The 14,639-nt window shown below is 39.6% G+C and overlaps 1 protein-coding gene across 6 annotated transcripts in view; it reads right to left on the reverse strand.

Annotated features, from left to right (window-relative positions):
* Nucleotides 1–5,004: 5,004 nt before the first annotated feature.
* Nucleotides 5,005–14,639, reverse strand: part of LOC135477514 (dnaJ homolog subfamily B member 6-like) — a 38,722-nt gene continuing 29,087 nt past the window's right edge. For 2 of the 6 annotated variants that reach the window (XM_064757645.1, XM_064757643.1), the window contains exons 6-8: nt 10,090–10,263; nt 7,258–7,368; nt 5,005–5,514 (exon numbers count right to left, since the gene is read on the reverse strand). In XM_064757645.1, the coding sequence (XP_064613715.1) occupies nt 5,418–5,514; nt 7,258–7,368; nt 10,090–10,263 (382 nt within the window). In that variant the 3' untranslated portion in view covers nt 5,005–5,417. Of the gene's footprint in view, nt 5,515–7,257; nt 7,369–10,089; nt 10,267–14,639 lie in introns of all 6 variants that reach the window. The other 4 variants (XM_064757644.1, XM_064757642.1, XM_064757647.1 and 1 more) reach the window with 2 other exon arrangements.

Raw genomic sequence — 14,639 nt, forward strand, 5'->3', positions numbered from 1 at the left:
AAATTAAGTGCTGTGAGAGTGGAGACAACACTTGAGGCAGTTGCCTTTTTCAAAAAAAAAAAAAACCAATTTCCAAGTCACATTATTTGCATTATTTACAGATTTTATTTAGTAACCGCAACAGAAGACATACGTTAATAAAGAGCAGAATTAGACTGTTAACTCTTCATTTTCCCATTCCGCTATACAACTAGAGAGTGACTCCGCATTTTACACATCGTTTACACAAGTATATAGCAAGTGGTCAAAAAGAAGAAAAAAAAAAACATGAAAAAGTATAGCAAGTGGAGCTTAATCATCCAACAAAACAAGAAAAACTTTAACATTGTGTTAAATATGAACTATAGCCAATTTCAAATTATCCATAGCCTGGCAAGTAACAGTTTCAACATATGCAGACCAAAATGGCAACTACAGTGCTCAACACTTTTGCCAAGTATATCTAGTGATTTAGTGACTTTAGTACTGCACATCACTTTAGCTACACATGTAGCTGAAAGATGACTGGGGTTGGGATCAAAAGGTGTGGGCGGAGGACTGAGATGCATGGAGGAATAGGTGTGGGGTGGGGTGTACAGGGTGGGCTGTTATGAGGTAGCCCAGAGGAAACCTGCTCCATCTTGACCCAGGGGCTGATCGACTTGTAAACATGTACAAGATAAAAATCAGAAAGTAGCAAAGATAAAATGCAAATTGCTTCTTTCGTACAGCTATAGGTATACATGTGTTTCTATGGTACCTTCTAGTACTGTACAGGAAAAGCTTTATGACAGGTCTGATGACAAGACTCTTTCATGTCCACACATATATGCCTGTACATGGACACATCAGGCACAAACTCATGCGATATGCCATAAAAACTATGCTGGTGTTTGTACTTCAGAGGGATACAACACTGATGCTGATTGGCTGACAGTAGCCATAGGTTTTCCTGGGTTAAAGCCTGCAGCCTGGCATGAATAAATGAACCACATCTAGAAATCTCTAACCTCAGCAAATCTGCTACAATTCTGTGTACCTTTAATCGCATAAAAACACAAGTGAATTTCCATCAATCATTTCAGTCCTTCGATAACCATGATCAATATTGAATGGGGCCAAATGTACAGTTCACAAACTTGAATTCATGCAAACTGGTGAGAAGAGAAGCCCTGCGTTTGCACATTTCAATGAAGAGCATACAGTTACACGGAGGCTTAAATAGAAACTTTTGACTGCAATCAAAAACACTTAACGTGTGACAATCCCTCCTTAAACAGGTTGGCTAAAGAACATTTTTTGTTCCTTCCTTACATAAAGCACAAGCCAAAAAAAAAAAAGAAAAGAAAACTATTAAAAAGTTATCATAAACTTCATACTACAATGTACAAGTTTCTATTTAAGAGACTCGAAATTGTGCAAAATCTACAAATGAAAATCTGCATCCTGCTATAAATGTGAATTTAAAAAACAAATAAAAAGAGTTTTACTTGGTAGAACTCTCATCCAGTGCTATAAGGGGCTTTGTGTGGAGAGTAAGTAAAGCTAAAATATGAAACGAATATTGATAGGCATTCAAACATATATACATGTAAGAGTATTAAAACCGACAGGCAGGTGCACTGCACCACTTACATAACATAACACAACATATGTGCATCTCTAACAAGCTGACTTCACAGACAGCTTGACATCTTCTCAGCATGATTCACACTGATCTACGGAGGTAACTGATGTCGCACCTGACCAGTGACTACTGGCTCAGAAGATTGATAAACAATAATTACTGCTTTTAGTCTTATCTCCATGTGGTACAAAACTGAGCAAATACATCTATCGGCATGATTAAGATCACTTCACTTCAACCTTAAGACTTATTACCTTTAATGTGCTGTATATGTGTCTTTAAGAACAGCAGGATTAGCAACAGAAAGTGAGCTTGAGTTCACTGTATCTTGTCAGAGAAGGGGCAAAGACAAATACTCGGTAACTCATTTTGTCTGATTCTGACTGGATGGGATGAGTGTTGGAAAGCGGGATTATTCCCACTAAAAGCACCAAAGTTTTAAGCATGTTTTATGAGGTTTACTTGTCTATGTGTTCACAATTTTTAGGTCAAGTTCAGTATGTACATGTATATGTAAATGAATCGATACATGTCAGTCCAACAGGATGCCTTGTATTGTGGACAACAACAAGTCACGTGGGATACAGATATATTCTCGAATTCTGCAGACGACATCAAATGTGTCTGCTGCTGAGCAGGTTATCTCCCTTTGTTGAGTTGTAAATACAATGGTCACATCCCTGAAGCCATTCACCTATACATCGCTTCAGTTCTGCACTGAAGTGATGGGTCTTTTCAGGATAAATTTGTCACATGGTTACTCAGTGATAGAATACGGAAATATATGGTGTCAGTAACCTTCATATTGGCCTCGGCTTATGAGGAATACAGACACCATATATTTGCATATCCTATCACTGAGTAACCATGTAACTACATGTACTGGTACATGCATCTGTGCCAAACAGGTACCCGACCAGAAACAATGACAAGTGGCCCATCAGCTTCATAATGTAACATACCAACGCAACAATAACATTCATTCTCCAACTACAATATAAATGCAACACTGTGCAAGTTACAGGCTCAGGGTATATGTAAATAGCAAGGAGCAATTCTTAACACATTTCACCTGTAAATTCTCTATATGAACACAACTGATCATCTCTCACAATAACAAAACATCATTTTCCAGCAGCACACAAATCAAATTTTTCATGTAATAAACAGACAGGACTGAGAGCATCAGAATGTCATTAAAGAAATTCTCCTTAGCCAGTACACCTATAAATGTAACAGGAATACACAGTTTCTCTTTTCTCAAATTTTTAGTCAATCTAGTGAACATATCCATATCTTCTTTTGTATGTAATTTTTAGCTTTCTGTGCTACTATTATCTGTCCCAAAAACAAGAAGAGTTACTTATTTATTTATCTGAATGGTGTTTTACGTCATACTCAAGAATATTTCACCTATATGCCCGCGGCCAGCATTATGGTGGAAGGAGACCGGGCAGAGCCCAGGTGGTAAGCTCATGACCATCGTGTCAACTGGAACTGTAGTCTTCTGAAGCCAAACACTGAGGTCTGACACAAAAATCTAGCATCCAGAAACAAACCTACAAGCTGACAATATGGTACCAGTTACGATGAATGCAATTTCATGCAGAGAAAGTACATGTATATTAGGCAAAAATGCCTCAATACCATACGAGTTTCAAATATTTATGCACTTTAAGCAGACATCTGAACAGCTCTATAGTAACTTGCCCAACCTGATTAAAATATTGGCCTTGCCTTGATACACATACATACAAACAGATGTAATGAAATACAGTTCACACTTTGTCTTCAGATATAAGTAAGTAACTTTGAGTACCTATTTGCACTTTTCAGATTGGCTGGACAAGGGAAGGTAATTCATGCCTCTAATGCACACATTTGAGCTTGGCGAATACTGAATATATTCACCCTAGTAGTTTCTGACCGGGTTTAATGTTCATTGGGTTAGTAACTGTACAGGCCAGGTGATCCATCTATCTGATTAACTGTACATGATTCTAAACAATTCCATGACAAATGTCTTCACGAAACCACATGTACATAAAAAACAGACAGTACAGACGCATGTACCAACTACAGTGTACATGCACACTTATACTGTAAAAAAAAAACCCGACAGAGTCTGCTACAGCTACATGTATACTGTTAAAAAACCCTGACAGAGTTTGCTACAGCTACATGTATACTGTTAAAAAAAAACCCTGACAGACTTTGCTACAGGTACATGTATACTGTTAAAACACTTGGACAGAGAAACTGAAGAAAATCCCCTGGCAGACAGGATCCCATGCTGCACATTCAAGTACAGATATATGCTTACTGCTAAAGGTTCAGAACAGTTCATGCATTTCGTACATTGTAACCTGTCTTCTGTTATTCTCATCCCTAAACTACACTGTACAAATTGCATGTACACGCCTAAAATTGCTGATGGGCCAACTGCCACCTACAACCATGTGTTCATACAGATACAGATGTCTGCAGAAACATAATTACAAATTTCTGACAATGTCCATGCTTTCTAGTCATACCAATGTCAGGTATATATCTACAGACATAATACGAAGCTTCAAACAAGCAAAAAGAATAAACCTGCTTCAAATAACCAATTTTTTTCTACAAGACATGATGTTCTGCAGCCTTGTGATGTCATCAACGTCGTGTTCATTGCGTCACATTTCCTTTGTGATGATGCTGCTGCACTCCTTGTGATGTCAACATTTCAACGGAAGTCGTTCAGACTGCACGTGTGCATATTACTTGCATACATGATTAACACTGCATGTCAAGTCTGCACAAAATACGAAGCCCTACCCACACAGATTTGTTTCTATGTATTGTTTTCTTCAAGACAAGGTGGAGCCAGTCCCTCTGTGTGCATGTACTAGGTACATGTAGTGTACTCAGGGCATGCTGATGTTTCTGTACACACTTGTGACCTCACATATACAAAAACTGGTCATCCTTCCTGATCAGAAAAGTTGAGATTTCTTTATCATGGCTAGGTACAGGTACATCCCATGTAGAGGACTTGCAGGAACGGATGCATTTGGCAGAGAGGCAGATTGGGTGATAATATACCATAGCCTTTCATGAAAGCAGACAGCATGTGACATATGAAAACAGTGGAAACAGCCTGACTGAATGGTCTAAACTGGTCTAAGTACATCATTGAGAATATCTGTCTTGTCCAGGTTCTCTTGCAGCACCTATTACACAACCCAGAAAACGCGGTTTAACAATCCCCACCCCCACTAAAAGGGTCTGTGTTTTATCTTTATGACTGTGGTGCGCGTTCCATATCTGCACCGCATGAGGCTGGTTCCAGCACAAATCTTTTCTTCATTCGCTTTGCACGTGATCTTGTAAGCAGAGAAAACTACACAAAGATGAGCTGAACAGGAAGAACAAGTTTATTGCCTTCGGAAAAACCCAGAATATTCAGACTGGCTTCAAAAATTTACAACATCAGACAGAAAAGAATGCAGAACAAAGAGCAGCCGAGTCTGAACAGCCACAAGCCTGCATAGATCAGAGTTGACACAAGCAGACAAGACAGAATAAACAAGGTTCTAATTCCAGTCCACTAGCAGTTCTCGCCCGCCCCCCACCCGTCTTCTGTGTACTCTGCATCTAGTTCTGTACAGCACGTATACAATATTAACCAAGTAATCCAAAGTCCTTTTCCCCAGCGAAAGGCCGTTCCAGCTGTTGTGTGACAACAAGAGCTAGTTAAAAAGTCTGTCATAAGATCCCTTCCTTCGATGATACTGCCTGACGGATATGGGCTATGGTGGGAGAGGAGAGGCTAGTAAGCTAAAGCCTGGACCTCTCCATTCACAGTCCGTGACTTGATTCGGCCGTCTTCCTCCACCGTGACTGTTTCCCGCCCATTCTCTATGGTCCTGGCAACACAAATATATGTACTGCTCAGCATTCATACAATCAAAACACACTGAACATTGCAAAATTTTCTGTTGAAGAATTTTGTCTTAAGGAGACACCAATTTCATTTTGTGCTATGAGATTGAGCGGACGCTTAAAATGTAAAAAATGACAAAGATAATTGCGAAATTCACCTTTTTGTTTTGTCCGTGCTTGACGTGTTTTATGTGATTTTCCTTTTTATCAAAGTTTTCTGATCATGTAACTATGACTTCCACAAGAAAAAACTATTTTGATAGTCTACATTTCACACAAATTAGTTGATTTTCAAGTTTCTCATTTTTACACTGTCCTTCAATGTAGGAATAAGATTCAAGCTGACAGTAACAACAATTTAAATTGGTAGGTCTTAAATTTAAATCTACTTTTATGTCAATTACAAGTGACCTTTTACCCTAATTCCTCAACATTTTCACATATGAAGGAGCCACTTTTAGTGCAATTTATGCACATTTCAAAGTTGATTTTGGTCACAAGACTACATTGGTTGGATTGGCCAATTTCAGGGCTTCACAAAATGTGTAATATAATCAGTCTACACAGAACAATGCCTTCAGAATATAACAGAAACACCTTGCACACATGCAAAAAAGTTGAAGAATAACAGTAATATGTGAAGTTAAGAAATCATCCATTATTGCACATCACATGCCTTGGTAGAGCACGTGTAAACCTAGATCTCAGATCTCTTTGATTCTTCCCAGCTTAGCTCTACAGAAATCTGTACTCTTTCATTCACTAATCTGGAACTCGGTGTTTTCAAGTATGTTGTCCTCAACATGTCAAAGCTGTGCAATACTAAAACATGTTTCCTGTAATCCTTCAGTAATTCTTAGTTCACATCAACTAGTTATTCATGAATAATAAAGACCATAATGTCACATTTAACACAAATGTATCTGTTACATCGGCAGCAAGCCAAACTAACCATCATTTTCAATTAGTCTGCGGCACTCGGCATTGTCCAGAAAAAGACAAACTTGTGGGGTGATTACATTGAAACTAATGAGATGTACATCATGTAAAGAGTGAGTGACAAAATGTTTGGGAGTCTTAACTTTAATTTGTGTGTTAACAATGAACAGAAATGAACTATAATCAATTATATTGTAAAAAAAAAGATGGTTTTAATTTTCTTCGGAGTCCAACCTAGCAACCGAGTCACGTGATTCTTGCGGAATTCTGATGCCGTCCAAGTGGGTGCTTAGGTTACATTTGTGTAATTTGCGATGTGACGAGGTCATATGAAATCAGAATAACTTTCAGATGACGGGGCACCAGATTTCATGGCTTACAGCATTGGCACTGGAGACAGCAAAGGACCAGGGTTCCGGGTTAGTGAATGTAACGATTCAGAGCAGATATGTGGAAGCCAAGATGGGAACATGGCCAACCGATTTCAGAGCTGACGTAAACCCAACTGCTCAACTGGCAGAGAAATCTGAGCTTGTCATTAAAACTGCAGCTGCCATTTTTTTTATACATTTCCTTCATAATTTCTTTATCTAGAGGCTTCCAGCCTCCCAAACTCTTTGCATCAGTCTTCCCAGTTTCAGAAGCATTGATTACAATTTTATCTTTCAATATCTTTCTCCCTTGTTTTTTTTTTTTCTCAAACAAGTTTCTCATTCATACATGATTACAAAATGTGACCCAAGCTGTAATAACTGCTGTGCACACTGAATCACAAATGTAACACTCACTTCTTTGTGACGACTTTTTTCCCATTGACAAATTTTGTGGATGTAGAAGTTGATTTGAAATTTCCACCTACGCTGGGCCCGCTAAAGGAGGTGCTGGAGAACTGTGAAAAACTGTGGATGACATAGACAAGAGAATTATTAAACAGCCAGTTGTTGTACTGAATCTACATGTTGATCACCCTCCCTCTGATGAAACAAGTCCACTTCAGACAGCTCACATCAGGCAGGAGAACTGTGCAAAACTGTGAGTGACAGAGACAAAAGAATCATTAAACAGCCAGTCCTGTGCAGATGTTACATTTAAGACACCCTCAGTCTGATGACTACAGAAGCCCACATTAGATAGCCTACACCAGGCAGGAGAACTGTGAAAAACTAAGTCAAGAGAATTATTAAACAGCCAGTCCTGTGCAGATGTTAAATGTTCGTGATCCTCAGTCCGATGAAAACTGCAGTTAGCCAATAAAACACTGCCTGTGCCAGCTTACACAAAGTTTACAAGCACAACACATATGTACCAGTGAGTGTAATTATGAACCTGAAAAGAGAACGCAAGCAAAGAAAAAAAACTCATTCTTACATAGACAAATTGGTTATAGCTGTAATGACTGGCTATTAAAAATATGCACCTAATACAGACAGGTGTGTAAATCTGAAATTTCACTTCTTAATTCTGATGTTTCACTTCACAGAGAGCACACCTCCTCTAAAATGCTATACACTGATGCAATGTGTCTGATATGTCTGTATGAAAGGGATATACACATGAATCATTTCAAACCAGAACTCATTTTGGTTTATTTATTTTGTTTTACGCTGCCCTCCAGAATATTTCACTTACATAGCAGAGACCAACATTATGGTGGAAGGAAACCGGGCAGAGCCCGGTGGAAACCCCTGACCAACAGCAGGTTACTGGCAGACTTTCCCAAGTGCCCATACAAACTTTACATGCATGTATGTTCCTACGCACCATTCTGCCACAACTTTCAAACATGCAAATGAAAAAAAAACCCATATATTCAAAGCTTCAGGGCCAAGACAGGCATACAGCCATGTGATGCCCATTATACAAAACTGTCACCAAGTTGCTTCAAGTGCAGTCAGTACCACGAGGACATATACTGTATGTAGGCAACAGCTTATACCTGTGCTTCATGAAACAGGATGCCAGATTTTGCACAAAGGGAGGATAGCTCAGAGGGCTGAATGACAGAGTTGTCTTCCCTTACATCACATCCCCATGATGCCATAGATAACTTGGTCTTTAGGACACAACTCAGTGCTGTTACTCATTACAGCATTGCCTGGCAACAACATCGTTAAGGTATGTACACCTACTATTAGGCAACTGACTCTTCTTACTGAGGAATGTCCAAGTATAAGAGATGTGAATAGGGTCTACATGTAGGACATGTGACTTGGAAGCTTATGAAGAAGTCTAAACTGGAGTTGTATATCTACATACATATATCTATACTGTACTGCATTCTGTATCTATAGTTCAAATTCAACTAGTCAAAGACAATACATGTAGGGTATTCCATGAACAGTTTTCACATGGTGAAATTTGAATTGTTTTTCTGTTGTTTTTGTTCGACTTGTTGCATTCAATAAGTCAGTGTGACAAATCAACCAGTGATAGTCGGTACCTGCGATGTTGAGACTTGTAAATCTCAATATTTTTAAAATATACACGTATGTGAAAAAGCATGTAAGCTACAGAATCTAACCATAATTTACGGTGGCCAGCATTATGGTGGGCGGAAAGTGGGCAGAGCCCTGGGGAAACCCACAACCATCCACTAATTGCTGCAGGCCTTCTCACTTATGGCCGGAGAGGAAGCCAGCATGAGCTGAACTCACAGCGACCGCATTAGTGATACACTGCGCTAGCGCGCTAACCAACTGAGCCACGGAGGCCCCACATAAAACATAAACCTTGTGTGTGTGTGTGTGTGTGTATGTGTGTGTGTGTGTGTGTGTGTATGTGTGTGTGTGTGTGTGTGTGTATGTGTGTGTGTATGTGTGTGTGTGTGTGTGTGTGTGTGTGTGTGTGTGTGTATGTGTGTGTATATTTCATGATGATGATGAAATACATGCACAGTACGTACATTTGAGTATGCCATACTGAAAACAAAACAAATATACACGTGATAACACATGCACATGTACATAGAAGAGGTACACCTTTTTATGTGATAATACACATACTTGTAAATGAGTAACCCACAGTAATACAGCTGATAATACATGCACATAGAAATGGGTAACCAATGGAAATAATGGTGGTAAAACATGTGCATGTAGAAAATGGGTAATCAATGGAAATAATGGTGGTAAAACATGTGCGTGTAGAAATGGGTAATCAATGGAAATAATGGTGGTAAAACATGTGCATGTAGAAAAAGGTAATCAAATGGAAATAATGGTGGTAAAACAATGTAGGTACAAATGCTGGGTAATCCATGGAAAAAAAGATGACAATACATGTAAGCCTAACATGCTGAACTAAATGAGATGTACATACAAACATTACAGAAGGCTAACCCCCCTAGAATTGATAATAGCTGATACATACACGTACACACAAAGCCAACTCAAACACATGAATGTGGGTAATTATACAAGCAATACCAAAATGACCACAGAGTACAGGTAAGCACACCAGTTCTACCTACATACAGGTATATGTATATGTGCAGGTGTGTTTATTTATACACACACACTGGGCAGAAACTGTTACACCCATGCAGCATGGAGTGAAAGTCGACAGGTTACAGGACTGAGGGAGAGAGGGAGGATATATAGATATATATATATATATATTACCCTGCACTGTCTGGAAAACCCATGGGTTCACCAAAGAAGGAGTGGCCAAAGTCGTTTCCTAGCATCCCGCCAAAGGGTAAGAAGGGGTCCATTGGTCCCATACCGCGTCTCTGATGTAATACGCCCAGTGGTTCGTGTCGCTGTCGCCGGGTGTGTCGTGGGGTACGGTGCCTCCTGCTATAAAATAGGATCATCCCCCTGGGTGGTCAGCACGAGGTCATCTCTGAGGCCTCCTCACAGACAGGGACTAACAGCTCTCAACGACTACAGACTACCACACTACACTACGCATGTAGGCATAGTGTACAGGGGGCACAGAGATTGACAAGGTCTGTCAACTCAGTAAAATACAGGTAACTGTACACTGATCAGACATATGATGCGAATCTACAGCTAGAACCTGTTTCAAAAACAGATATATGCCTAGAGACATATACTGTAAATCTTCAACCTTTTCAACCACTAAAAGCAGTTTTTTTTCCGTGGAATTTTATGCATACAATTATTATGAAAATTACGCTCAAAATACTTTGTGTCATTAAAGACACAAGCTTCATATAACTGCAAATTATTTCTCTACACTCCACAGCTCTCTCAGAATGTTTCAAAATGTTGGTTGCAGAGGCAGTTGAAAACTTTGAAGAATTAGGGTATCTCAAATAGGATAAATTTCTTTTAAATTACTTTCTTGAGATTCCCCATCAAGTATTGCCAGTGCTCAGATCTGGAAATTACACGTTAACAGTACAAATACCCCATAGTATGCTGCTGTACCTTGGTCAATCTCTGATTTCCCTCACACCATCAACCAGCAAGTGTTTGTCCACAAAAGGACATTACCTTAGAAGTGAACTAGACTGAAATCATTGGCACAGTCAGAAAATTTACGGTCAAGCACAGCAACTCAAGACCCAACTCAACTGCATCAGGTCCTAAGCGCTCATGTATGCGAAATAACCACGTAGCACAACTGTGTTGGCGTTCAGTGGTTACATGTAACTTTTAAGTCATATGGCCATCAGCAACTGGGGCCAACTCGGTACGAGTGGCTGGGCTCAGTCGTGTCTTGCTAACATTTCCAACAGAAGTAAACCATTTCTACAATTTGCCAGAAATTCACACTTCACATCCATGTAAAGCAGCATTAAATTTTGGGTCACATACGTGCTTACAAAACAGAAGAAAAGATTTTTTTTTTCTTTTTAACTACATGTGAGTAATTAAAGGTATGTAGACAAACACTTGCAGTGACTTATTGTTGACATGCTTCCTTACCTACACGTATAGAGTCATAGCCTGACAGTCCCACAAGTTTAGAGGTTACCACCCATAAGGCAGCACGCCATACATCATACATTCCCAGCACACTAGCCAGTCAGTGCTTTTGATTCAATTTCACACAGCAAAATATAAACAAATCGCGCAACTTTTTGAGAGTTTTCTCATTTGAAGATATGTTTTTAACACAGGCCAAGACATTTTTTTTCTTTCTGCACAACCAGGCATGTATGCTGTACTGTTAGTCATTTAGCCCGTTAGTATAAAGAAGAAAGGGCGTTTAGTTGAAGGCGAGTTAGTATTGCCCGATATTGGGGTTATATTAAATACTGAACAGCATACATAAGATGTTATACATGACAAAACATGGGATTGACATCAATGCACATGTTCAGTACTCACGACCCTGAGGAAAACATAACAAAGCCTATATGAATTTAGTCGGTGCCTAAACCTAAAGTTACATACACATGTACCATGTGCCTAGGCCTTTAATCCTCTCAGCACTTCATTCTAAACTACTGGGGGGCTGTTTCTCAAAGATGTCGTAATGTTACGCCCGTCGTAAATACCAAGGCGGTGTATGCCATGACTATGTCATGCCATGGTGATTAGGACAGCGTAATATTACGACACCTTTGAGAAACAGCCCCCTGCATTTGCAATTACTGAGAGAAAACTCCTTTTCCTATTTATCAGGGTTTATGTGTACTGCATGTGTGTGTACATGTATGCTGGTGTATAGACTGTTGTTTAAAAAACGTGTGCACATGTACGTGTATGGGCTATACAGTGACACAAACACGGACATAATCATAATTCATATACTGTAGTCATCAATGAATACATAAATGTACAGTATATCATACGTTAAATACATGTACAGTATATCATATGTAACATACATGTACGGTATATCATATGTTACATACAAGTACATGTACGGTATATCATACGTTACATACATGTACGGTATATCATATGTTACATACAAGTACATGTACGGTATATCATACATTACATACATGTATGGTATATCATATGTTAAATACATATACCGTATATCATATGTAACATAAATGTACGGTATGTCATACGTTACATACAAGTATGGTACATGTATATCATACGTTACATACAGGTACATGTACGGTATATCATATGTCACATACATGTATACAGGATAATTACAATTATGTGAGTTTAAATGCCCATTATACCAATGTATTTCAGACAAGAAAACACACTTGTAAAGAGATCTGACCATACATGTACACTTCTAGCACATATCAATACATGTACATGTATGCGTGTACATCATTCGTAACTATTACCAAATAGTCAATGTTCCACGATTTGTCTTGACTGATACTACAGATGTGTGTCTAAGAAAGTCAAACCTTTATAAAGAAATTTGACTTTAAAAACTTATTAAGTGTGGCAGTGTGTGCGGAAAAGCCGTCTCGTGCGGAATTCCCATATGACAGACCTGTTAACAGAACAACCACATGGAGGCATATCCATGTATCTGGGCGATGCCATACTGACATATTGTCATGACCATGCGCACTGAGGTGGGTGATCCAGCATCAGCGCAAATGCTGGTTTAATACTGGCATGACAATTAGCATGCTAATGCAACAGCTGCAAGCTCATGATGCAAAGCCACATGCATGGGATGATCATGAGGAGAAGGATGAGCGATCGGTCACATGGCTAGGGGGCAACTCATGTGTGACACTATATGTACCTCTGAGATGGATTTTTGTATTGTGTACATGTATACTTCTGTGTGATGAGAGCAGAGGTGGGAGGAGGGTGGGAAGATGTGAGAGGAGGAGAGTGAAGAGGTGAGAGGAGGGGAGTGAAGAGGTTAGAGGAGGGGAGGGAAGAGGTGGGAGGATGAGAGGGAAGATGTGAGAGGTGGGGAATGAAGTGGTGGGTAGGGGAGGGAAGAGGTGGGAGGATAAGAGGGAAGAGGTGATAGCAATGGGAGGGAAGAAGTGGGAGGAGGGGAGGGAAGAAGTGGGAGGAGGGGAGGGAAGAAGAGGGAGCAGGGGAGGGAAGGGGTGGAAGGAGGGGAGGAACGGGATGGGAGGAGGGGACTGAATAGCTGGATTTCCGCCAGTCTATTTCTGACTTCAGCTTGTGTATGTAGTGATGTATTACTGACTATTTCCATGTTTTAAAAACGGGAATGGTATACATACACACGTCTTCTACCTGTTCATGTACGGGAATGGTATACATACACACGTCTTCTACCTGTTCATGTATAGGAATGGTATACATACACACGTTTTCTACCTGTTCATGTACGGGAATGGTATACATACATACATGTGTTCTACCTGTTCATGTACGGGAATGGTATACATACACACGTCTTCTACCTGTTCATGTAGGGGAATGGTATACATACACACATGTGTTCTACCTGTTCATGTAGGGGAATGGTATACATACATACATGTATTCTACTTGTCCATGTATTGCCATAGAGGGTCTATGAGAAGAGCACAAATGTCTTACTGCTCAATAAAGACAACCACATCCACAATCACACCAGATTACTAAATAGAAACATTGATATGTGTGTGCAAAAACTGCAGCAGAAAGAACTCATCAGGCACCACAGGAATATATAAATATCAGTTTCTCACAGGGGAACAGCTTTCCAAAAAGACTTCTTGTTTAAACCTTTGAAAACCCCGTCCTCTTACAAGTAACAGGTTTTAGTTTTGTTTTTGCCCTTTTGTCGAACTTAAGCTTGAGCAGGTTTCCTGCTCCTATTTGCGAGCATATCATTTAGATATTGTACAATATTAACTTGTATCCCAGTTTGATTAAACTCTGCAGTGAATGAATGTTGTGCATAGAATATGAATTCTCGGCAAAACCAGTGCACACGTGATATTAAATCATCAAATTAAAGGTACAATGTGTGTGCACTGTTTACAGATCTTTCCACAGAACCATCCTCATTATGCTGTATACACAGTAATAATCCCACCCTACAAAATCTAGGTAAAATGTGAAATAACGACACAATTTTCTTAAAGCTGGCAGTGTTAACATCTCTCAGAAAGCTGTCTATGCCATGTTGACTACGGCTACGTCTGAAAACTACATACAGGTGCCACTACATGTACATATGTGCTATAAAGACAGCAGAGTGTGTGACAGAGGACTGTAGAGGGCTACTCTCAGACCGATGAGCAGATGGGTGACACGCTGCATATTGAGAATCTAAGGTTCAGCATTACTGGCAA

The sequence above is a fragment of the Liolophura sinensis genome, chromosome 11 (genome assembly GCF_032854445.1).
Source record: "Liolophura sinensis isolate JHLJ2023 chromosome 11, CUHK_Ljap_v2, whole genome shotgun sequence".
In the NCBI taxonomy this organism is placed as follows: Eukaryota; Metazoa; Mollusca; class Polyplacophora; order Chitonida; family Chitonidae; genus Liolophura; species Liolophura sinensis.